Source organism: Scyliorhinus canicula, chromosome 11 (genome assembly GCF_902713615.1).
Source record: "Scyliorhinus canicula chromosome 11, sScyCan1.1, whole genome shotgun sequence".
In the NCBI taxonomy this organism is placed as follows: Eukaryota; Metazoa; Chordata; class Chondrichthyes; order Carcharhiniformes; family Scyliorhinidae; genus Scyliorhinus; species Scyliorhinus canicula.
In genome coordinates this window covers 157,225,249-157,251,548 of record NC_052156.1, presented here as the reverse complement: position 1 = coordinate 157,251,548, position 26,300 = coordinate 157,225,249, and the positions used below count along the sequence as shown (strand labels likewise).

General features: G+C 49.3%; 1 protein-coding gene across 3 annotated transcripts in view; it reads left to right on the top strand.

Moving 5' to 3' along the window:
• Positions 1-26,300, top strand: part of fbxo18 (F-box DNA helicase 1) — a 59,027-nt gene that overhangs the window by 16,357 nt on the left and 16,370 nt on the right. For 2 of the 3 annotated variants that reach the window (XR_005462345.1, XM_038811831.1), the window contains exons 6-14: positions 1,114-1,304; positions 4,889-4,990; positions 7,323-7,420; positions 11,530-11,698; positions 17,310-17,529; positions 18,471-18,573; positions 20,212-20,298; positions 21,665-21,789; positions 25,654-25,753. Coding sequence is in view for 2 of the 3 variants with exons in the window: in XM_038811831.1 (XP_038667759.1) it covers positions 1,114-1,304; positions 4,889-4,990; positions 7,323-7,420; positions 11,530-11,698; positions 17,310-17,529; positions 18,471-18,573; positions 20,212-20,298; positions 21,665-21,789; positions 25,654-25,753 (1,195 nt within the window). In the remaining variant the exon portion in view is untranslated. The remainder of the gene's footprint in view (positions 1-1,113; positions 1,305-4,888; positions 4,991-7,322; positions 7,421-11,529; positions 11,699-17,309; positions 17,530-18,470; positions 18,574-20,211; positions 20,299-21,664; positions 21,790-25,653; positions 25,754-26,300) is intronic. The other variant, XM_038811832.1, reaches the window with a different exon arrangement.

Below are 26,300 nucleotides of genomic sequence, written 5' to 3'. Positions count from 1 at the left end.
TCTCAGGAATTTCAAATCCCTTTGAATGACTGTACAACTTAAGAAGGTTCTTGCACAACGAGCGCCATTCTCCGTTTGGGGAAATGCTCCCATTTGGGAGACTCTGTGCGGGATTCCCGTTGCCCGACGCTGATATTGTAATCGGTGATTGGGCGGAGAATCCTTATTTACGACCGAATCGGGGGTCGTCTGCTCCGCCCCCTCCAAAATAGCATCATTGAGGAGCACGACGCATGTCATTGGGAGGGCCACAGGACGTTATCTGAAGGCCCTCCCCCGATGCTCCGCCCTGATGGACCGAGTTCTCAATGGCCCGGGACACGTGTGCTCTCAGTTTTCATTAACCTGGCGTGGTGGCTGCGGACTGTGTCCAGCGCCACCGCTGGGGGGGGGGGGGGGATGGCATGCTGGGGGGGGAGGGGGGGGATGGCATGCTGGCGGGGGGGGGGGATGGCATGCTGGGGGGGGGCGTGCTGGGTGGGGGCTAGAGCCAGTGGGGGTGACGAGAAGGTGTCTGTGTCCAGTGGGGCACTGTCTGGCGGGTCGGGTCCGCACGCGGTCGGCGCCATGTTGTACTCGTGCTTGTGCACGGCCAAGGACCCGGCAATTCTCCAGGTGTTTACATCGGGAGCTTTACGTGCCGCGGCTGCTAGCCCCTCACCAGTCGGGGCATCTGTGCGGAGGCGGTGCCAACATTTTTGTTGTAAAACCAGACACTTCCTCTGGACATGTCTTCAAAATTGGAGAGTCCAGCGCCATGTTCGCCCGCTGGAGCTGAATTGCAACTGATTCGTGCAGCCGCTGGGAACGCAGATCAGGAAGCCATTCCCAACCCTTCGCTGTGCAAATTTATGCATGGCGAGGGTTGCGAGGGATCCCAGAGGGAATCCCGCTATAGGGCCGCCATTCTGAGCAGCTGGCCCGATAGCGAGATCCTGCAGCTGACCATCCTCCCCCCACCGCATCACAAAACCACCAGGCGCATCATAATTTAGCCCCCACCGCTAGATTTTCCAGAGCACCCCGTTCTCCCCCACCTTCTCCCAAGTATGGGAGGGCGGGGTATATAGTTAAAAAAACATATCATTGTGTGTATGATTTGATATAATTTAGATTACACATGTGTGGGCAATACTGGCTGTGATCGTTCTCCTGTCCGAAAGTGTGAAGGATGTCCAGGGACTGATTTCCTGTCTCCAGCAAACCCGGTCGACCCTGCCCCTAACAGAGGTGATGGAGATCCTGTACTGCATGGCGACCTTACTGTTTGCCTTGAGAGAGAAGGACATCAATATCAGCAACAGGTAGGTCAAACTCCTGTTGGGTCCCCCTTCTACAGCTTCTAATGGTTGCAACGGGTCTTGGTGGCTGTTTATAGATCACATCACTGACTTCAGTTGGGTTGTGTGCTTTCAATCTCAACTGTGGAGATGGACCAAAGAAGTACTCTCAACACTGTGTGTTTCTTGAATTGTTTGTGCATTCATCCTGTTTCCATTGCCCGAGTGTAGGAGCTGACTCTCCTTTTTCTTGTGATGATGGAATCTTATTATTCCTGTTTTGTTTGACATCTGCCATGTTTTTTATTTTATTTTTTAAAAAAAGGCCTCTTCCATCTAGGAGGATAAAAGCGGCAGACACATGGGAACACAACCATTTGCAAGTCCCCCCCCAGGCCACACACCATCCTACTTGGGAAAGATATCTCCGTTCCTTCACTGTCACTGGGCCAAAAATCCCAGAACTCCCTTAGAACATAGAACATAGAACAGTACAGCACAGAACAGGCCCTTCGGCCCTCAATGTTGTGCCGAGCCATGATCACCCTACTCAAACCCACGTATCCACCCTATACCCGTAACCCAACAACCCCCCCCCTTAACCTTACTTTTTTATTAGGACACTACGGGCAATTTAGCATGGCCAATCCACCTAACCCGCACATCTTTGGACTGTGGGAGGAAACCGGAGCACCCGGAGGAAACCCACGCACACAGGGGGAGGACGTGCAGACTCCACACAGACAGTGACCCAGCCGGGAATCGAACCTGGGACCCTGGAGCTGTGAAGCATTTATGCTAACCACTATGCTACCCTGCTGCCCCCATGCTACCCTGCTGCCCTTCCGAGCAACACTCTGGGTGTATCTACACCACGTGGGCTGCAGCGGTTCAAGAAGGCGGCTCACCACCACCACCTCCTCCTCGAGGGCATTTAGGGATGGGCAACAAATGGCTGGCCTAGCCAGCGAAGCCCACATTCCTGAAATTATGGGGGGGGGAGGGGGGAAGCACAGGAGCAGTGGGGACCAGAGAACCACAGCTGGAGGCCTCCAGCCATCTTGTGGTGGGATTTCCCCCTCCGCACTGATGGACTGGAAGCTGTGACCACGTAGATCATTTTAAGACAACATCATTATGCCTCTGGGGTGCGACTCCACCTTGAGGCACCCATGCAATCTCCTGTCCGCCTGTCGGTTTGCTGACAGGATACCGCTATGGGTCCTCTGGGCAGGATGGAACGCTCCTGCCATCCTTAATTACACAATGGACGTGGAGTTGCCCAGTTAAGCTGTGTTGTGTAAGATTGCTTCGATGGAAATGGGTCCTGACTCCTGAATAAAGATTTTGATAATATTATTTTAAAAATTAACAATCAGCAGAGGATCTAGCCCATTGTTTGTGCTGAAAATGTGAGGAAAATGTCAGTGTCGCTGCTTCAGCAGGTAAGTGCACGGTCGTGTTGGCTTGAGACAGACCGTGAAAGTGACAGTTTGTGATTCCCTGGACGGCAATTCTCCCATTCCGCGCCATATGGGAGAATCGCCGTTGGCGGCATTTTTTCCCACGGTGCCTGTCCGTCCCTGGCAGGCGATTCTCCGAGGAGCGGAGAACCGGCGCCATTTGCGCCAGTGCATTTGGCGTGGTGCCGCTCACGGGCTACTGCCTGTGGCCGGGCCGCCGATTCTCTGGCCTTGATGGACCGAGCAGCCGCGCGGAAACGGCAGAGTCCCGGCGGCGCCATTCACACCTGCTCACAGCCGGCGGAAACTCTGCGCGTAGGGTCGGGGGGGGGGCGGCCTGTTTTGGGGGGGGGGGGGTGGCTCCTTCACCGGGGGGGGGAGCCTCCGATGGGTCAGGCCCGCGATCGGGTCCCACCGATTGGCGGGCCGGCCTCTCCAGTCCCAGCCCTGTTTTATTACGCAGCCGGCCCCTGAACCCCCACGCCATGTTGTGTCAGGACCGGCACATTGAGGAAGTCCCCTGCGCATTTGTGGGTTGGCGTGGCCCAACTGCGCATGCGCGGGTTGGCACAGCGCCCAGTTAGCATCAGGAAGGGAGGCTGGAGCAGCGTAAACCACTCCAGCGCCGTGCTGGCCCCCTGTGGGTAGTGCCCGTGCCCGTTTCGCGCCGTCGTGAGGGGGACAACCACAGGGGATTCCTGCACTGACTGCCTGTCCTTTCTGGTGGTCACCTATTTCTCTGCCTGCACCTTGGGTGAAACCACATTTATATAACTGCTATCTATGACGCTTTCCGCCACCTGCGATGCTCCTAAGTGCATCCAACTGCTGCTCCAACCGAACCATGCGGTCTGTGAGGAGCTCCAGTTAGGTGCACTTTCTGCAGATGAAGCCATCCGGGACATTGAAAACCTCCCAGACCTGCCACATCTCACAGTCAGAGCACTGCACCCCTCTAATTGACATTGCGTCAATTAATTAGTAAATTAAATTTAAATATTTTTTTAAAAAGTTACTGTTAACTATATGTTTCCTAGCACTAGATTTCCACTCTAAATGTGAAAGCTAAATACAGTACTCTCCGATCTCTGGCTTAGATACCCCTCTAAATTATAATTAAGTAATTATGTTTAATTTGTTTAACAATGCTTAATTTTTAAATTTAGTGTAGATTCCCAACCAGCCAATCAAGTCTCAGCTTTACTGTGATGTCATTTCAGTTCCCCCCCCCCACACAATTTGAAAAGGTAATAAAAATAAATAAAAATCACTTGCGTTCCCAGATGCTCTCTGGTTCACTCCCTGCAGATTAAAAGTTACAGGTCAGAAGAAAGAGAGAGAACAAAACTGTCGTGGAAAAAGCACCTTCTCCCACTCTGCACCGAATTACCTCACTGCACCAAATTACCAAGTTCCAATTCCCACTCCGGCTGTGTCTCCTTCCCTTGCGCAAAGCTTACCGAGTGCGCTTTCTGTGTCTTTTATACAGACGTCAGCTACCCAGGGTGACACACACTACTTAAGCTTCAAAGAGAAGAATACAATGTGCACCTTTGCGCCACTAAATAGGCCTCAGGTGACTGACCGATAATTGCCTCTCAGCAATTAGGGTGGAGGGCCACTGACTCGAAATGTTAACTCTGTTTCTCGTTCCACAGCTGCTGCCTGAACCGCTGAATATTTCCAGCATTCCCGACTTTTCTAAACCCGCCCACACAGCCCGACAATAATTGTCTGACGCACAGTTGGCCTTGTCTGTAAAGGCAATTGATTCTCGGGATGATCAGTAATGCAGGCTGGCCCTCGCCTGGAGAATAAAAATGTCCCAATTTAATCCAGAATACAGATGCACAGTTTCTCGTTAATGGTGTGTGACTCAACTGAGTCCAATGCTAAATCAGCAACTGGATGATTGATGTGGGTAATTTTGTTGCAGCGGGATCTTTTCTCCACATCTAAATGTATTGTGGTTGCCCTGGCAGACATTGATGTTGACAAAGGGCGTCTGAAATCTTAAGCATTTCCATTCCACAACAATCACATTCCTTGCCTTGATGAGCATAAAATCCTCCCTCCATATGGGAGAGTTTGTCTAATGTTAAAGCTTAACTACTGTTCTGAACTATTTTTCTCTGAATATTCCAGAATTCACTACAATCTGTTCTGCGCACTCTATTTGCTGGGGAATCCAGCCAGTATCGGTAGACGACATGTGAAGCACCTTTGCTCAGCTCGGAGCTCTGGCAGGTGAGCTGTTCAATGCTGTGCCTTTTAAAATTAGTCAGAACTAATTCCATCAAGATTGGTGGAACAATATTTTGCTGCTGGAACGGATAACGGGAACTTTTATTTATCGACGAAAGCAGAATTTTGCAGATGCTGCAGATCGGATGTAAAAACAAGTGCTGCGGCATGGCAGCACAGTGGTTAGCACTGTGGCTTCACAGCTCCAAGGTCCCAGGTACGATTCCCGGCTTGGGTCACTGTCTGTGCAGAGTCTGCCCGCTCTCCCCGTGTCTGCGTGGGTTTCCTCCGGGTGCTCCGGTTTCCTCCCACAGTCCAAAGATGTGCAGGTTAGGTGGATTGGCCATGCTGAATTGCCCCTTCGTGTCCAAAAAAGAATAGAACAGGTGGGGTTACTGGGATACTGTGGAGGTGTGGGCTTAAGTAGGGTGCTCTTTCCAAGGGCCGGTACAGACTCGATGGGCTGATTGGCCTCCTTCTGCACTGTAAATTCTATGATTCTATGAAATACTCAGCAGGCCTGGTAGCATCTGTGGGGAGAGAAACCAAGGGCAAGATTTTCCAGCCCCTGGCGGCCTGTTTTTCCGGTCATGTTGAGGAATGTTTCAGGGTAGAGAGTCTTTGGAACTCCTTGCCACAGAGCTGTGGGGCAGAGAGTCCTTGTGTATATTTAAGGCCAAGATGGATAGGTTCTTGATCAGTAAGGGAATCTAGGGTTACAGGGAAAAGGTGGGAAAGTGGACGTGAAGAATGTCGAAGCAACCATGATCCTATTGAGTGGCGGAACAGATTTGAGGGGCCGAATGGCCGTCTCATGTTCCTATTTATTGTGGTCAGATTGCCCCTGTCCCTGGAGCCTGTCTTGAAGCAGACTGTTTACAACCTTGATCTCATATTTGACCCCAAGATGAACTCTGACCATCTATCACCAAGCACCAAGCCTACTTCTACCTCTACTCCATCCCTGCCTCAATTCATCTGCTGATAAAACGTCACCCCTGCCTTTGGCACCTCTAGAGGTGACTATTACAGTGTTCTGTTGGCAGGTCTCCCATCGTACATCCTCTCTAAGCTTCAGCTCATCCAGATTTCTGCCACCCACATTCCAACTTGCACTTGCCCTCTTTGCCCATCACCCCTGTCCTCCAGGGCATGTGTTGATTTATGGTCTAGCATGCCTTCAGTTTTAAAAATGTCATCCTTGTTTACAAATCAGTGCATGGCCTCGCCCCCACCCTTTCTTTGTAACCTCCTCCAGAACTACAACCCTTGGAGATCACCGCGCTTCCCCAAGTCTGGCCTCTTTCACGCCCTTGATTTTCACCGTTCCACCATTTGTGGCCACACCATCAGCCTGAAACCCCAGAACTGCCCCCTCAGCTCTCTGTCTCTACCATTTTAAAGTGCTTTAAAGAAAAATCCACCAACCATTTGGTCGCCTGTTCCAATATTGGCTTACGTGTCTCAGTGCCCGATTTTGTTTGGTCAGGCCCATGTGAGGCGCCTCAGGAATTTTTGCTTATGCTGCAAACGCTATATAGAAGCAAGTTATTGTTGTTGTTGACTCCAGCTCGACCTGAGCAGCCTCCTTCAGGTATGGATCCAAGCTTCTGAGAGGTGGGCAGCCCTGCTTCTAGTCTAGTCTTTAATCATCATGACACTGCTCTTTCAAGTTCTCCTAAACGCTTCTCTTGAGCGTTTAATAGCCACCCATAAAATATCTCTTTGAACTTGCCTTTGCTCACCTCTTGCAATTTTTCTCCTAATTCCTGTCTGGTATCTTCCGTTTCCCCATCCTCCAACTCTTTTAATTCCTCTCTTTCCCTTTCCATCCCCCCCGCCAACCACTCCCTCTGTGTTAAAGTGATGATAACTGGAGGTTAATATTATTGTCTTAGACACACATTTTACTGCTCAATGCCAGGACCCGAAAGACATCTTATTAGAATATCGTAGAATTTACAGTGCAGAAGGAGGCCATTCGGCCCATCGAGTAACCCCACCTAACCTTTTTGAACATGAAGGGCAATTTCGCGTGGCCAATCCACCTAACCTGCACATCTTTGGAATGTGGGAGGAAACCGGAGCATCTGGAGGAAACCCACGCAGACACGGGGAGAACGTGCAGACTCCGCACAGACAGTGACCCAAGCCAGGAATCGAACCTGGGACCCTGGAGCTGTGAAGCATCAGTGCTAACCACTGTGCCGCCGTGCCACCCTCGTTTGCACAATGTGCGGTTAAAACAAGTAAATACTTTGCATTTTACTTTATTATCTCTGAAGATGTTTGTAGTAGTTAGACAGCATTGATCGATTTTTCTTTCCAAACAAAGGCTCGAGGTACACAAACTTGAACTGACTCGAGAGCAGCAACAAATACTGAAGCAGGAAACTGCCCCAGGACGTGTGATTCAAATAATGGGATTTGCAGGTGAATAGCAAATAGGTGGATTAGTGGCCGTGGTGCAGGATGTGTCGCTAATATGAGACAGTGGTAGCCCCTCGTGGAGGTTTGTTTATTTGACCTAATCCCCACCTCCCACCGTTCCTTTGTCCCTTCCTCCTTACCATTCTCTTTCTCTCTCCCCTCTTTGTTTCCCCCCCCCGCTTGCCGTCTCTTCTATCTCTTTCTCCCCTCCACTTGCCCTCGGTGTATTTCCTCATGGCGTGTCAGAGGCATGTCACAGTTAACCTCTGGGCTTCTGAGTTGCTATGACAACATGCATGCTGTCGTCCAGAGCTATGCATAGTGGTGATGGTGGCTCCAACATCCTTTTCTGTCACGTGGCCGATCAGGTATTTCTCTCGCTCTTGCCGCCTATCACTGCCGTGCATTGGGAAGATTTACAGGTTGATACCCAACCAGGTTACGAACACTCCTTCATTGGCCATCTCGTGGGGCCGAATGGCCTCCTTCTGCACTGTAAATTCTATGATATTCTAATACACAGCTATATTTCACCCGTAATAACTTCCCTTTACTGTTTCACTCAAGTAACAACATCCATAAATCAGAACACTCTTTTTACCACAAAACAGTGGGCGCGATTCTCCGCCCCCCACGACGGGTCGGAGAATAGCGGGAGGGCCTTCCCGACATTTTTCCCGCCCTCCCGCTATTCTCCCCCCCCGCCCAACTCCCGACACGAATCGCTGCCGCCGTTTTTTTACGGCCGGCAGCGATTCACAGCTGATAGATGGGCCGAAGTCCCAGCCCTTTACGCTGTTTTTACGAACGGCAAACAGACTTGGTCTGGCCGTTCGTAAAAACGGCGGGAACAACTCGCTTTTTATAACCATGGCACCGATTGGCACGGCAGTACCACGGCCGTGCCAAGGGTGCCATGGGCCCGCGATCGGTGGGCACTGATCGCGGGCAGCGGGCCCGATGCCCGCGCACTATTTCTCCTTCCGCCGCCCCGCAGTATCCATTCGCGGGGCGGCTGAGGGGCATCCCGGCCCGCGCATGCGCGGGTTTCGTGCAAATACGCGATGACGTCATCCGCGCATGCGCGGGTTGGAGTCTTCCAATCCGCGCATGCGCGGCTGACGTCATATGACGCGTCAGCCGGCGCTAACTCCGGCAAGCCGGAGTGATGCCGGAGCTTACGGCGTCGGGCTGCTAGCCCCGACCGGGGACCAGAATCGGTTCCCGGTTGGGAAGGGGCGCTCTGGCGTCAAACCCGCCCGGGTTTGACGCCAGCCTTACGATTTCTCCCGTTTTGGGAGAATCGCGCCCAGTAGGTTTGAACTCCTTCCAGAACGCAGTTATCACTTTGAAGTTATCAAGTGATCTGGAGACACCTTTTTAACATGCAGGGAAAGAGACTCCAAGATCCTTGTAGTCCGAATACAGCTTCCAACTGTCTAAACTGAAAGTAAAACTCAGAGCCACAAGCAGCTTCCAGCTCAAAACGAAAGTAAAAACCAGAGCCACAGCCCAGCTCCACCCACACAATGACATCACTGCAGCCATTTGAGAAGACAAACCGTTCTGAAAGGGACATTCCCATGACACACTGTAAGCCTACTTGTGACACTAATAAAAATTATTCTTCGTCCATTGCTTGCAAATATTCTTGAAGTCATTGAAAGTTCTTCTGAATGGCTTCAACTGTGATGAAGAAATTATGAATTAACTCACCGTGATTATTACAAGGAAATATGTTGGAAATATGTAAGACATTCAGCCAGGAGTCCCCTGTTCGAGTACATATCTGTGGTTCAGGCCCAAGGGTAGGAACTGAGTGTCACTGGGATCATTTTAAAGTTAATTTATGTCCCCTTCCTCTGTGATGTAAGTGGCCTGAGGATATTTGATGTTTACAGCCACGCCACTCGCTATGATATTCCTGACAACAAGACAACCTTTCTTTGCGTTTGTTCTCCCTCACTCTCCAGAAAGAAGTAAGCAGCTTCCACTCTGTCCAGGCAAGGTCAGGGCTTTTGGATTTGGAACTTGCCTAGTTTCCAATCTGTCTTCGGCTACTTGAATGCTGTAACCTACAGTCCCAAGAGCTGGAAAGCTGGATTAGGCTGGGTCTTTGGCTGGCACGGGCACGGTGGGGGTGAATGGCCTCTTTCTGTGCTGTAAAATTTTCTGAATTTCATACACCATCATGGCTGGGTGACCTTTTGTATATCTCCTGGGGCTGGGTGTCGTGGTGAGACCCGTAGAAGTTTGGGCCGAGAAAGCATTTTCACCTGTGTCTCTGAGACGTTAACCTACTCTTCCCTCTGGACAGGTGTTCACCTCTTAAGCCACCATTCTTCTCATTTGGATCAGGAGACTGATTGGTGGCCTATTTGATTCCAGTGACATTCAGTTCCTACCCTTGGGCCTGAACCACAGATATGTACTCGAACAGGGGACTCCTGGCTGGATGTCTTATTTTCAAATTACCGTATCTCTCTCCCATCTTGCTGCAGGAGATTCTGAGACCAACCAGTCTTGTTTCGTGTGCATTGTGATTTAACCTCAGCGAATTCACCCATTTACTGAACCCTACGGTGTCACACAGTTTTGGGGATTTTGTGACCGTTTTGTTCACAGGATTTGAGGGGAGAAAGAATCACTTTGAATGGCTTGGCTTTGAGGTAAATTGTATCCACACAGATCTGAAAACTGCGCAGAAAGGTTAGCTGATTAAAATACTAAGGGGCAAAGTTTTGATGTTGTTTTCCTCTAGCTGGCAAATAATCAATAGATTAGCCTGTTCGGCAATCAAATTGCACTGCGGACGTATAGTGTAGAAGGTTCTAGCATAAGTATTAAACTGGAATTTCCCTGGTGATTCAGCTGTAAGTTGTTGAGCCGTGTGACGCAAGGAGCTCTCTGGAAGTTGGAGAATGACTGGCAAATGAGCGAGCGATGGAGGGAAAATGTGTTAACTTGTTATAAGACCATAAGAAATAGGAGCAGAATTAGGCCACTCGGCCCATCGAGTCTGCTCCACCATTCAATCATGGCTGATATTTTTCTCATCCCCATTCTCCTGCCTTCTCCTCATAACCCCTGATCCCCTTATTGATCAAAAACCTATCTATCTCTGTCTTAAAGACACTCAGTGAATTGGCCTCCGCAGCCTTCTGCGGCAAAGAGACAGATTCACCAACCTCTGGCTGAAGAAATTCTCCTCATCTCTGTTTTAAAGGACTATCACTTTAGTCTGAGATTGTGTCCTCTGCTTCTAATTTTTCCTACAAGTGGAAACATCCTCTCCACGTCCACTCTATCCAGGCCACACAGTATCCTGTAAGTTTCAATAAGATCCCCACTCATCCTTCTGAACTACAGTGAATACAGACCCCAAGTCCTCAACCATTCTTCATACAACAAGCTCTTCATTCCAGGGATTATTCTTGTGAACCTCCTCTGGACCCTTTCCAAGGCCAGCACATCATTCCTTAGATACGGGGCCCAAAACTGCTCACAATACTCCAAAAGCGGTCTGACCAGAACCTTATATAACCTCAGAAGTACATTTTGAATTCGAGCCCTCTCGACATGAATGCTAACATTGCATTTGCCTTCCTAACTGCCGACTGAACCTGCTTGTTAACCTTAAGAGAATCGTGAACAAGGACTCCCAAGTCCCTTTGTGCTTCTGATTTCCTAAGCATCTTCCCACTTAGAAGATAGTCTATGCCTCCATTTCTCCTTCCAAAGTGCATAACCTCACACTTTCCCACATTGTATTCCATCTGCCACTTCTTTGCCCACTCTCCTAGCCTGTCCAAGTCCTTCTGCAGCCCCCTTGCTTCTTCAATACTACCTGCCCTTCTCCCCTCTACAGATCCTTGTATCATCTGCAAACTTAGCAACAGTGCCTGCAGTACCTTCCTCCAAATCATGATGTTAGATTCTTTAAAGTGGGGAAATGACTCCCCCCCCCCCCCCCCCCCCCCCCCCCCTCCCCCGGTGCAACTTTCCAGCCCTAGTCTGACTGTTGAAACAATGGGCATTTTTATTTACACCGCAGATCCTGATCTGATTCCTATTGTTTGAGTTAATGTCCATTATTTCTCCTTCTACCCAAGGTGCAGGTAAAACGTCTACACTGATCGAGTATGCGTGGAGCAGACCTCGCCTCACGTTCCTGTACATTGTTTGTGCTAAGCCTGTTCCAATGGTGATTAATCACATCTTCCCACCAAATGTGGAGTGTACGACTATGCACGCAATGGCCTATCGGTCTATAGGTTACAAGTAAGTGAAGTATCATGGAGACAATGGCCGAATTTCTCCATTTGGCAAACAATGTTCTCTCGCCGGAGCTGGGAGTGCAAATCAGGAAGCAAATAATGAAGCGATTTTCAATCCTTCACATTTCAATTTATGCATGGCGAGCATTGCGAGGGAGTCCTGAGGGAATCCTGCTATCGAGCTACCATTTTGAGTTGTCGCATCCCCACCCCCCAGATTTTTTAGTTTTCCCCGCTCCCCCTTCCCCGAATACAGAGATGATCCACTTAGATCCTTGAGCTGCAAGCCATTCATTCATTTCCTTTACTAGGCTGTGATTGATAGTTTCCACAGAGGCATGGCTGCCAGCTTTGCTGCATTCATCTTCCTTCACAGTTGAGTAACTCTAAAGTGGTCGAACTGCAATGTTCGTCAACATCAAGCTTTGATTGACAGCTCCTGGACCACTTCAAACAGAATTAAGTGCTGCCAGTTTCCAGCTGATCCCATCACAATTACTGAAGCATGAAAGGAGCCTTCTGGGGGGTTTCAAGACGGGAGTCTCTTTTCTGTGGGGTGGGGGGGCGGAGTCTGTGGAGGGCCTCTTTATTGGGAGGGTCTCCTTATTTAGGGGGTATCAGTGTGGGGCTTTTATTTTGGGGATGTCTCTGGGGCTGGGGTGGGTAGGAATTGCATTGTGAGGTATGGGGTGGATGGCCCTCTGATGGACTTTGGGTGCAACACCCTTAAGGAGTTATTCCCTTGGCCACCATGAGATTCATCATGTCAGGGCACGGTGGGAAATACCTGTAGTATTTCCCGGCCAAGAGGACCGGAGAATCACGCGGGCATGGAGAATATGGTGTCTGCCCCGCTAAGTGGTTGCAAACAGTTCTTGATGTCCCATTTGCATCTTCTCTCTGGCACCGGGCATGAACCTCGATCCCGACATGAGCACCGATCCTGTTTTCTCCCTGACGCTTGATTCTCAGCCTCACCAGGAACTTCGCTACCGGCGGCAAGAGGTGGAGATTTTCACCCAATGTGGGTTTTTGTTCTGTGTGAAGGAGGCCATCTGGCCCATCGGGTCTGCGCTGACCATCCCAAAGGAGCGCCATACCAGGCCCCCACCTCCACCCTATCCCCATTACTCCACCCTATCCCCATTACTCCACCCTATCCCCATTACTCCACCCTATCCCCATTACTCCACCCTATCCCCATTACTCCACCCTATCCCCATTACTCCACCCTATCCCCATTACTCCACCCTATCCCCATTACTCCACCCTATCCCCATTACTCCACCCTATCCCCATTACTCCACCCTATCTCCATTACTCCACCCTATCCCCATTACTCCACCCTATCCCCATTACTCCACCTAATCGTTTGGACACTAAGGGCAATTTAGCACGGCCAATCCACCTAACCTGCACGTCTTTGGACTGTGGGAAGAAACCGGAGCACCCGGAGGAAACCCACATAGACACATAGTACAAACTCTACACAGTTGGCCAACGTGTAAATCAAATCCGGCTCCCTGACCTCATGAGGCAACGGGTATGATAAAAGTTGGGTAAAAAGCTTCTCTTGACTCACCAAGCCATTTACCTGCTGACATCAGTGCCGCCTGTTCCCAGGTGCTGGCCAATGTGACAGAGCTGGTTTAGCTCAGTTGGTTGGACAGCTGGTTTGTGATGCAGAGCGAGGCCAACAGCGTGAGTTCAATCCCCGTACCGGCTGAGGTTATTTGTGAAGGCTCCACCTTGGCCTTCGTCTGAGGTGTGCTGATCCTCAGGTTAAATCACCACCAGTCAGCTCTCCCCCTCAAAGGGGAAAGCAGCCGATGGTCCTCTGGGACTCTGGCGACTTTACTTCTTTATACCTGGTGAATAAGGAAGGAATTTGTCAACAGCAGCAGAACAGATTGACTCATCTAATTGGTGTCCGTGGGCCCTTCTACTTGCCTCCATAGCAACAATGGCATGTTTGGAAGGTACGGTAATTTGTTGACTGGGAAGTACTTTGTGAAGTCATGAGGGTGTGAAAGGCGCCATATACAAAGTGCAAGTCTTTCCTCTTCCTCTCATAGCGGCTGAGGACTTTGTGAATGAGGATTGGTGCAGACTCGATGGGCCAAATGGCCTCCTTCAGTAAACTGAGGAGATTTGATTCTGCATTTTCTTTCCCCTTCCTGGTGCACTGCCCTCCGGGTACTCATTCCTGGTTGTTGTCAGGGATCAAAAATGCAAAAATATTCCCTACAGTTCAAACATTACAGTAAATAAACAAATCTTTCTCTAAAACTGTGCTGGAAAAAGAAGCCAATGCCCCGAGGCCTTGTCATGAGAGAAACATGACCATGATTGTCATGAGGAATGGTTTATTGAACCAGGCTAACTATATAACTGAGCATATGAATTAGGAACAGCAGGAGGCCACTCAGCCCTTCGGGACTGCTCTGCCATTTACTAAGATCATGGCTGATCTGATTGTGACCACAGCCCAACATCCTGCCTACCCCCGATCATCCCCTTGATAATCAAGAATCTATCTCTGCCTTGAAAACATTCAAAGACTCTGCTTCCACTGCCTCTCGAGGAAGAGAGTTCCAAAGACTCCTGATCCTCTCAGAAAAAGCACTTCTCATCTTAAATGGGCGACCTCTGATTTTTAAACCAGGAATCTAGCCCCTGGTTCTAGATTCTTCTACAAGAGGAAACATCCTCTCCTCAACTACCCTGTCCAGACCCCCCAGGACCTTGCATGTTTCATCTCATATAGAATTTACAGTGCAGAAGGAGGCTATTCGGCCCATCGAGTCTGTACCGGCTCTTGGAAAGAGCACCCTACCCAAGCCCACACTTCCACCCTATCCCCATAACCCAGTAACCCCACCCAACACGAAGGGCAATTTTGGACACTAAGGGCAATTTAGCATGGCCAATCCACCTAACCTGCACATCTTTGGACTGTGGGAGGAAACCGGAGCACCCGGAGGAAACCCACGCACACACGGGGAGGATGTGCAGACTCCGCACAGACAGTGACCCAAGCCGGAATCGAACCTGGGACCCTGGAGCTGTGAAGCGATTGTGCTGTCCACAACGCTACCGTGCTCACGTCACCTCTTAACTCCTCTAAACTCCGGCAGATACAAACCCAGCCTGACCAACCTTTCCTCATAAAACCATTCCTGGTATTTGTTTAGTAAACATTTTCTGAACTGCCTGCATTTACATTGTTTCTTAAATAAGGAGACCAATACTGCACACAATACTCCAGATGCCGAGCAGTTTTAGTTCCCTTATTTAAGGAAAGATAATGGCTTGAATTCTTCGTTTCGAGACTATGTTCCTGCCGGCACTGAATTGTCTGCGATTCCTACTTTCATTGGGGGCTCAGCAAGTCAGGGCGAGCACTCTGTCGGGGCGAATTGAGGGAAATTCCCGGCCTAGCGGGTATTGTAACACCCTCTTCCATGGGTGGGCCGCAGACTCAAGCCAGCCCTCCTGAACAGTACCTGGGAGGTGTTGGCAGAGGCAGTCAGCGCTGCCAGCCCTACCATGAGGAGACAGCTGGCGATCCTGAGTGGTGGAGAGTCACTGGTGAGGCCTCTGGCCTGAGACGGGCCGAGAACCAGGGAAGGTTCCAACGGCCACGGTGCAGGTGTCCTCCGGTTGGGGTGAGCTCTGCTGATCCCCTGCCCCCTCTGCAGTGGGGCAGCGCTTCTGAGGAGGGCCAGCACCTGGTGACCCCTGATTGAGCTAGGCCACACCCATCCCCTTGAGGAAACAGCTGGGATATGAATGTGTCAGAGGCGTGGCCTGGGGTAGGCTCCCAGATGACCAGAAAGGACACAGTGAGCAGTCAGGAGCCGGCAGTAGCACCAAAGGAGTGCTTTGAAATCCGCAAACTGCAGCAACGGTGATCTGAGCCAAGCCACCCCGATCCTGAGGTGGACACCCAGAGTCCATGGACTTGGCACCAAGTTGTTCCCCGGTACTACCCTAGGCCCGGGCAGCCATCTCCCAGCAAAGCTGACAATTTCTGAGGCTTTTTCAGAGTTTTTTTAGGCCTCTCGCTCCCCCTCAACAGCTATGGGCACCCAGGACCCGCTTGCAAATACTTCCACTAATAAGACATCCGCCTAAGAGAGGGGTGGAGCATCGCAGAGGGGTGGAGCATCGCAGAGGGGTGGAGCATTGCAGAGGGGTGGAGCATCGCAGAGGGGTGGAGCATCGCAGAGGGGTGGAGCATCGCAGAGGGGTGGAGCATCGCAGAGGGGTGGAGCATCGCAGAGGGGTGGAGCATCGCAGAGGGGTGGAGCATCGCAGAGGGGTGGAGCATCGCAGAGGGGTGGAGCATCGCAGAGGGGTGGAGCATCGCAGAGGGGTGGAGCATCGCAGAGGGGCGGAGCATCGCAGAGGGGCGGAGCATCGCAGAGGGGCGGAGCATCGCAGAGGGGCGGAGCATCGCAGAGGGGCGGAGCATCGCAGAGGGGCGGAGCATCGCAGAGGGGCGGAGCATCGCAGAGGGGCGGAGCATCGCAGAGGGGCGGAGCATCGCAGAGGGGCGGAGCATCGCAGAGGGGCGGAGCATCGCAGAGGGGCGGAGCATCGCAGAGGGGCGGAGCATCGCAGAGGGGCGGAGCATCGCAGAGGGGTGGAGCATCGCAGAGGGGTGGAGCATGAAGTGTCAAAGCCGCTAATGAAATTAATATCCATGCAAACGACGGTAATGCATGGATCTTCCAGCGCAGGGCATAAACCTTAACATCACCGCCAGCGAGGGACCCCGGGGGGCGTGGAGTCGGATTGGGCACTGGGTGCAAAATGGATTTTTTCCGTTTTTCCACGGTTCTCCGCCCAATCACGATTCTCACTTTTGGCATCGTGAAGCAGATAATTCAGCCATTGTTTAATTGGTAAGGGGGTTTGACAGGGTAAATGCTGAGAAGAAGTTTCCCCTCAGGGGAGATTCTCGGGCCAGAGGGCATAACCTCAGAAAAAAGGGGTGCCAATTGTAGGACTGAGTTGAGGAGGAATCTCTTCTCGGAGGGTTGTAAGTCTTTGGATCTCCTTGCCACAGAGAGCTGTGGGGGCCTTGTGTATATTTAAGTCTGAGATACATAGATTCTTGACCTGTAAGGGAATCCAGGGTTATGGGGAAAGGGCAGGAAAGTGGACGTGAGGCATGTAGTCGGATCAGCCCTGATCCTATTGAATGGTGGAGCAGTCTCAGAGGGCTGAATGGCCTACTCCTGTTCCTATTCCTTATAGTCTTGTGAAACTTGGTACCTGAAATACAAATGCCACTTATTCTCCAGCACAATAGAAGAAAACCCAATTGTTTGGTTACTTTGTGTTGGTCACCATCTTTCAGCTTCTGCTGATCACAAGCTAGTGACTCCTACTGGACGGTGCATGGGTGGGACGATGGGCAAGAACAGGATTGGGTTTTGTTAAGAACACCCTGAATAGCTCGCTGATGATCACTGCCAATGCTTCCAGGTGAAGATTGAGCGCAATGGTGACGTGATGATACTGTACCTCAAGTAGTCATGATATGAAGGTGTTCTAAAATGTTTTGTGATGACGGCACATATTTGAACTCTTGAATTTTCCATTAGATACCAGCGTATGAGGAGGTTAATGTTTTCTGACCTGAAACCATTCGCTATTTTTGGACTTCCCGAAGCACGTGGCAGCTTTCTCAGAGCAAGCTTGATCTGCCAAAGCCTCTGCACATTCTTCTCCTCCACGGATGGGACTATCTCGGTTTCTCACGTACCAGAACACAGTAAGAGGGCCCGCGGAGGGATCAGGCCCACGGAATATCAAGAAAACCTGGTCAGTTCACAAATCGCATGTGGAATATTCCTCTATTGTGCTCCAGTTGTCCGCCCAGCTATCCTGAAGCTATTGAACCATGTCCGGTGATGGTTATGCAATGCCAGAGACCTGTCGGCCATGGCTCGGGTTGGTGACACTCTTGCCTCTGAGTCAGAAGGTTGTGGGTTCAAGTCCTGCTCCTAAGACCCGAAGACAAAAAGGTAGACTGATACTTCAGTGAGGTGCCGAGGGAGTGTTGCATTGTTGTAGGTGCCTTCTTTCAGGTGTTATATTGAATTGAGGCCCTGTGTGCTCTCGGGTGTATGTGCGAAATCCCACTATGGCGCATCAGAGTAGAGGAGTTATCTCCAGTGTCATGGCCAATATGTACCCCTCAGCCAGCATCACTAAAACCGAGATTACCTAGTCATTAGCACGCTGCTGTTTCTGGAAGCTTGTTAAGGGTTAACAACAGTGAACGCACACCTCCAAAATACTTCATTGGCTGTAGAATGCTTTGGGCCTCCCTTAGGTCAGGAACGGTGCTATATAAATCTTATTTCCTCTGGGTAGTCCACGTGGCTATTTGTAGGAAGAACTTGGGATGGATAATAAATGGAGGCTGCCCGGGATGGATAATAAATGGAGGCTGCCCGGAATCACCTGACATCTCAAAAAACATTTTTTATAATATTCCTGTCCTTACTCACCAGCATCTTACCAGGAAACCCAGATGATATGTTTCCTTCCCCCTCTCTATCCCACCCTCAATGCTACCTCCAAAAGCACTAGCCGAGTCCATCCAACTCAACACAAAGTTGGGAATTGTACCTCAGAAATTCAATGTCAGGAGTTTTCCTAGACGATCCGATTCGACGAGATCCATGTCATCCCTCCCATTAATTATAAAAAAACAAGAAAATTCCTTGGATTAATAACAATTGTGCTCTTTGTTTCAGGAACTGGTTGAAGACGCAAAGAGGATTTGGCGGAGGATGAGGGATCTTGGTGAACCTAAGGAGAACGGTTACTTCATGACTGAAGATGGTGAAGTTGATGAAAGTGCTTTCAGTGTATTTATTTTTCCAGTTAATTAGGAGCAAAGGGCAGTCTCTCCTCGTTCCCCCCCACCCCTCCTCTTTTCTCCCCCCCAGTGGCTGGCCAGGTCAGTATTTATTGGCCATCCCTAATTGCCCTTGATCAGGTGGCGCTGAGACAACTACAGCTGAGTGACTTGCTAGGGTAAATAGCTGTGGATTTGCAATCACGCCTCGGCCAGATTGGGCAAGGACGGCAGATTTACCGCCCAGATGTGTTTTTATGGCAATTATGAAACCAACACTTTATTCCAGATTTATTAATTAATTTGATTTAAATTTCCCCAAACTTCCGGGGTTAGATTTGAACTCCTCCCTCCGAAGTTGGCCCTTTGCGTTGCTGGTCGGGTAGCATTGTGGATGGCACAGTTGCTTCACAGCTCCTGGGTCCCAGGTTCGATTCCGGCTTGGGTCACTGTCTGTGCGGAGTCTGCACATCCTCCCCGTGTGTGCGTGGGTTTCCTCCGGGTGCTCCGGTTTCCTCCCACAGTCAAAGATGTGCGGGTTAGGTGGATTGGCCAGGATAAATTGCCCTTAGTGCCCAAAATTGCCCTTAGTGTTGGGTGGGGTTACTGGGTTATGGGGATAGGGTGGAAGTGTTCACCTTGGGTCGGGTGCTCTTTCCAAGAGCCGGTGCAGATACGATGGGCCGAATGGCCTCCTTCTGCACTGTAAATTCTATGATAATCTATGATGGTCCACGGACATCACCATGATGCTCCTGTCCCCGTTCTCTTTGACTCCTCTTCCATACCTTGCCGCAGAAATGGAAATGTCTCGCTGTGTGATTTTGGTGATGCATCTTAAAATTCCTATTCCAGCCTAGATATCTAAACTTTCCATGATCTGTCTGAATTTGCTGCTAAGAGAGCAGTAGATTTGGAGGATGCAGGAAAATATTACTGAAGATAACTTAATAAAGAAAAAAATTAAAGAAATGCAAACAACAGAATTGATCTGCCACTGATTTCATGTAAAATACTAGGACCGAGCTATGTGGTTTGGACCTATCAGGTTGAAAGGAAACACTGCTCATTGCCCTTCTCGGGGGTAATTAATGATGGACATTAAATGTTGGATTTCCAATTACTGCTCACATCCCGTGAATGAACAGAAGGAAAATCCCCGGGAATGAACCTGTGAGCGATAGTTACTTCCACTGTCCAGATAATATGGCGAAACAACAAATAAAAGTCAATCACGCACATAATTCATTGCATAGCAGTAGGATTTGCTCTGTAAAAGTTATGCACAGGTTTCACAATGCGCTGCTCCAGGCCACAGACCAGTTCTGGTCACCAACCTGTTAAAAAACACATGTCTGTCTGCGCATACACACACACACACACACGCACACATATATTGGAAAAGGAATAGACAAGGCTGAATTGTGTCAAGAGGGTGAGCTGGGAGGCAAGACTAAAATAGCTTCAGCGTTGAATTCTAGCAAGGCGGTGGCCCCCGAAGTGTAAAGCATAATGTGCCATAACCAAAAATAGTGTTTACACTTTGCTGAATTTCTTTTTGGAGTGCAACTATCTCTGCAATATTGCAGGACTGCTAACTGCCTGTTGGATTTACGATTTTGTGTTTTCCTTTTAAGGATACCTGAAACTTTGGCAACTTAGCAAACCCAGTCTGTCACAGTTTGATGTCATCCTTTTAGACGAAGCTGAAGATTGTAGCCCAGGTGGGTTAGTTACCTGCTGCCCTCTACCTTCTGGGAGAGGACAGTTCAAACTCGAGATATGTTTGAAATAAAAAGCCTGAACAGGTGATATTTAGCGTTCCACCATAGCTATTCCAATTGTAAAAGCCTTGGGGCGGGGTTTTACTGTCGTGCTCGCCCCGTGATGGGAAATTCCCGCCCGAGGTCAACAGGCATGTAACTGGTCTGTCGGATTTTCCGTTCCGCCTGTGACAATTCCCGCAGCAGTTGGGACTGGAAAAGTTAGCCCTTGAGGTGGAAAGATATATATAAACTTGGGATGGAAATTAAATTGTACTGCAGTTCATTGCATTCCAAATAACCTCTCTATAATTTTGCAATGTACAAGACCAGCGTACACTGGAACTGCTTGCAGCAACTTTAGACCCGTCACGGAGCCCATGGTCTTGGGATTGTTTCTCCCCTCCGGTGTCAGCTGACACTGATGGCCCAGACGGCCTTGCTCAGGCTCCAGCTGGACCCTACAACCAAGAGCACTGACATTCTGCTCCAGTAAATAGGAACATAGGAATTAGGAGCAGAAGTGGGCAATTCAGCTCCGCCATTCAATCAGGTCACGGCTGATCTCTTCCTGGTCTCAAATCCACCTCCCAACCTGTTCCCATATCCCTTTAACCAGTTTCAAAAAATCAGAAATATATCTATCTCCTTCTTGAAACCAAGGTTTAGCACACTGGGCTAAATCGCTGACTTTTAAAGCAGACCAAGGCAGGCCAGCAGCACGGTTCAATTTCCGTACCAGCCTCCCCAAACAGGCGCCGGAATGTGGCAACTAGGGGCTTTTCACAGTAACTTCATTGAAGCCCACTTGTGACAATAAGCGATTTTCATTTTTTTCATTTCATTTCATTTAACGATTCAGATTCCACCGCACTTTGGGGCAGCAAGTTCTACAAATTCACCACCCTCTGCAAGAAGTAGTTCCTCCTCATCTCAGTTTTAAATCTACTGCCCCTCAACCTATATCTGTGGCCTCTTGTTCTAGATTGCCCCACAAGGGGGAACATTTGGTCTGCGTTTACTTTATCAATCCCTCTTCGTATTTTATATACCTCGATTCTAAACTCCAGCGAGTATATTCCCGAACTGCTCAATCTCTCCTGAGACGGTGTTCCCTGCTGCCTGAGGCTCAAATATAACACATTTATACTGGAGAGAACTAGTGACCGTTATCTTCCCAAAACATTTCCTGCTGTAGACTGTGCAATTTGTGAGTTCACAAAGCTGATCAGCAGCCTCGTTACTCATGATAAAGGATGTACCAAAGCCAACACCATTCGTTTTGGAAAGTCTCTCTCTCACACATAATCTCTTTGCTTTTCTCCAGCAATCATGGACATTGTACTCTCCCAGAAGTGTGGGAAGATTCTTGCGGCAGATCCACACCAGCAGATCAGTGGATTCGATGGTACTGTGGGCGCTCTGCGTCCCCATCTGTTTAGCCTGACACAGGTAAGGCCTCACTTTCAATAGCCAATTCTTTTGAAGTGTCACCACAATACTTGTTTCAGACCACACAAGCCATGACAGACCCGGCCGTAAACTACCTTGTAATCATCGCGCGATAGCCAGTAGCAATCTGTCAAGGGGAGGAAAAAAACAACTTGCATTCATGTAGCACCTAAACCATAGCCCCACTACTTCACAAGAGGTGTTACCAAATCTGACACCAAGCCAGAGAGAGCTATTCGGACAGGCGACCAACAACTTGGCCAAAGAGGAAGGTTTGCAGAATTGGCAGAAAGAGAAAGTTGCAGGAAGAGATGAAAAATAAATACCGCAGTTGCTGGAATCTGAAATACAAACAGAAAACACTAGGAAAGCTCAGCAGGTCTGGCAGCCGAGTTAGGTGGATTGGCCATGATAAAATTGCTCACCGGTGTCTCGGGATGTGCAGGTTTGGTGGGGTTTACGGGGATAGGGCAGGGAGTGGGCTTCGTTGGGGGCGCTCCTGCAGAGGGTCGGTGCTGACTCAATGGACTGGATGGCCTCCTTCTGGACTGTAGGGATTCTGTAACTCTGTGAAGGGAACCAAAACTGATCACAGTATTCCAGGTGCGGTTTAACAAGTACTTTGTATAGTTTTAGCAGGATCTTTATACTTCATTCCCTTTGAAATAAAGGCCAACATTCCATTTGCCTTCCTAACTACCTGCTGGCCTTGCATGCTAGCTTTGTGATTTATGTGCGAGCATCCCCAAATCCCTGTGCTGCAGCTTTCTGCAGTCTTTCTCCATTTAAATGATATTCAGCTCCTTTATTCTTTCTACCGAAGTGCGTAACTTCACATGTTCCTACTTTACATTTAGATTTATTATCACGTGTTCCGAGGTACAGTGAAAAGTATTGTTCCGCATACAGTCCAGGCAGATCGCTCCATACATGAAAACATAATGAATACACAACGTAAATACATAAATATAGACATCGGGTGCTACAACTGTAGAGAAAATGCGTCAAGAGATCAGTTCAGTCCATAAGAGGGCCATTCAGGAGTCTGGTAACAGCAGGGAAGAAGCCGTTTTTGAATCTATTAGTGCATGTTCTCAGACTTTGGTATCTTCTGCCCGATGGAAGAGGTTGGAAGAGAGAATGATCTGGTTGGGAGGGGTCTTTGATTATGCTGCCCGCTTGCCCAAGGCAGTATTATGTTCCATTTGCCAGGTTTTTTGCCCACTCGCCTAACCTGTCTGTATCCCTCTGTCGACTCTTTGTGTTATCCTCACCATTTGCCTTGCACCTATCTTTGTGTCATCTGCAAACTTGGCAATAGTGCATTCACTTCCCTCGTCCGAGCCATTAATATATGTTGTAAATGGGGCAGCACGGTGGCACAGTGGTTAGCATTGCTGCCTACGGCGCCGAGGACCTGGGTTCGAATCCCGACCCTGGGTCACTGTCCGTGTGGAGTTTGCACATTCTCCCCGTGTCTGCGTGGGTGTCACCCCCACAACCCAAAGATGTGCAGGGTAGGCGGATTGGCCATTCTAAATTGCCCCTTAATTGGAAAAAAATAATTGGGTACTCTAAATTTATTTAAAAAAAAAAATATATGTTGTAAATAAATGTGGCCCCAGCACGGATCCCTGTGGCACTCCACTGGTTATAGATTACCATCCTGAAAATGCCCCTCTTATCCCCAACTCTTTATCTTCTATTAGTTAGCTAATCCTCTATCCATGCCAATATACTACTCCCACCCCAACTCCACGGGATCATATCTTAAGTAGCTCTTTGTATGGTACCTCATTGAACACTCTTTGGAAATCCATGTATATTACATCTACTGGTTCCCTTTCATCTACCCTGCTCGTTACCACCTCAAAGAATTCTAATAAATTTGTCAGGCATGATTTCCCTTTTGTGAAGCCATGCTGACTGCTTGATTATACTATGTATTTCTAAATGCTCTGCTATTACATACTTTAGAATGGACTCTAACATTGACTTAGGGGCTGTTTAGCACAGGGCTAAATTGCTGGCTTTGAAAGCAGACCAAGCGGGCCTGCAGCACGGTTCGATTCCTGTAACAGTCTCCCCGGACAGGCGCCGGAATGTGGCGACTAGGGGCTTTTCACAGTAACTTCATTTGAAGCCTACTTGTGACAATAAGCGATTTTCACTTTCACTTTCACATTATCCCAGTGACGGATGTTAAGATAACTGACCTATAGCTACCCGTTTTTGTTTTTTTTAGTCTCCCTCCTTTTTTTGAATAAAGGTGTTACATTGGGCAGTTTTACAATCCTCTGGGGCTTTTCCAGAATTTAAGGATTCTTGGAACCAGTGCACCTGTAATCTCCGTAGCTACTTCCTTTAGTAGCTGCAGACTTTTGGCTTGACCCATCAGGTCCAGGAGGAGTATTGGCCTTTAGCCCCATTGGTTTCCCCAGTACCTTTTACCTATTGTTATTGTTTTTATTTCCTCCCCCACCCCCTCTTCTGCCCCTTGATTATTTAGTATTTTTGGAATGCTTTTTATGTCTTCCGCCACGAAGACTAACACACAGTATTAGTTTAACTCCTCTGTCAGTTCCTGGTTATTATTTCCCCAGTCTCATTCTCTAAGGGACCTGCCTAAGCAGGATCATTTTAAACCTTTGGAAAATACACTTTGACCACTTAGCGGACATTCACCAGATACTCACGGCCGACTGACCTCCTCCCCGGGTGAAAAAGTTAGAAAAGCAGAACACCCCCTCACTGATCTCCCTCTTCTCACCAAGTGTCCGCTCTCTGTCCAAAGCCTCACTCAGTAACCATGGGTGTGTTTCTTTTGGCCGTGATAGCCGAGTGCCGGATCTCGGGATCGGGGAGGGAAATCTGGAGAGATTCGGGAAATGCGATTCACCCTGGAGAGCTTGCGTTTCCTGATTCTCCACGCCCCTCGCTGGTGGTATCACAAGGTCCATGTCCACATTTCAGTGTTACTATCCAGCCCACCCACATGATCCCTCCCCTCACTGAATATTCAAACATCGGCGGCATGACTTCACACTGGCGAGCTTTACATTAGCTACTTAAAGATGTGAATCAGTTGGGGGCGGGGGGGCGGGGGGGGAGACACTGAGACAATTGAGGGGGAGCTTGCAGGCACAGGAAGGGAGCGGGCACAGGGTGAGGGGAGCGGGCAGTGATGGGGGGGGGGGGGGGCTGTTGGTGGTACCTTTGTGGGGGATAGGGGAGAGCCGCCAATGATTGTGTGGGCAGGGGGGGAATGCTGGCGATACCTCTGGGTGGGGGGGTGGTTGGTGGTGATGGGGGGTGATAGGGGGTGGGGTGGAGTTGACCTTCAGTTCTGATCAGACCACACTTTAAAGTTGTCGCCCTGATCTCTGTAGAGCCTGACACTTTGAAAAATGTGCTCAGATTCTGCCCCATAATACTAAAAACCCATCCTATTCACTAATATCCTTCAGGGAAGGAAATCTGCCATCTTTGCCTGGCCTGGCCCGGCCCACATCTAATCCTATAGCCACAGCAATGGGTTTGATTCATAAATGCCCGTAAAAAGGTCTTTGCAAGTCCATCTGCTGTATTCAAGAAGGCAATTCACCATCACCTTTCTGAAGATGCTTGGGGATGGGACAGTAAATGCTGTTCTTGCCGCCCCCTGCAAATTAACAAAGGGAAACGATGATCTGAAGACTTTGACCACTTGCATTTCACACACATTAATGGCCATTAGCTTCTTTGTATTAAGGTAATATTGCAAATGAAACATGATTTTTATAATGCAGCTGACTTGTTATTTGATGACTGCGATATTCTTAAAGTATGCCCTAATCTTGGCATTTGCTTTTCGTGTATTTGCAGAGTTTCCGATTTGGACCTCAGATTGCCTACGTTGCGGCAACAATATTGGATGTGTGCAAAAATGTAAAAGACAAGACCTTGGTTGGTAGAAGCCAAGATGGTAAATGAGCAAGAACTCTGTTTAGTGTGCGTGTGTGAGAGAGTGTTGGTGCGCACCCATTTGTCTGCCTGGACATGTGTTGGGAGAATAATAGTAAGGCAGCAGAGGGAGGAGCATTCTGAAAATCCTAAATTAACTGAAAACAGTTCACCTGTTCACGGTTTGTTATTGTTGCCCCATTTATTTTCTTTAGAATTTATTTCCAATCGTAGTGGTAGTGCGTTCATCGCGGTAGAGTTTAGTCATCACCGACTTGGTGTCGGGACGAGACCGAAGAATCCTGCGGGAGGCTTCTCGCAAGATCTGCGACGCTCAAAATGTCGTGATCTGGATCTGGCCCTCACTGGCCGACATCCAAATCCATACATTCTTGGCTCATTTAAATATGCATTTGTGGGATTCTCCCGGCGCCCGGGACCTATTGGGAGACCTCGCCTGGGTGCTGTTGAGTACTGGTTTCCACAAATCTAGGCCAGTGGTAATGGGGCCATTAGAGATACTCGGGGGGGGGGGGGGGGGGGGGGGGGGAGTCAAAATTTGGTGGAGG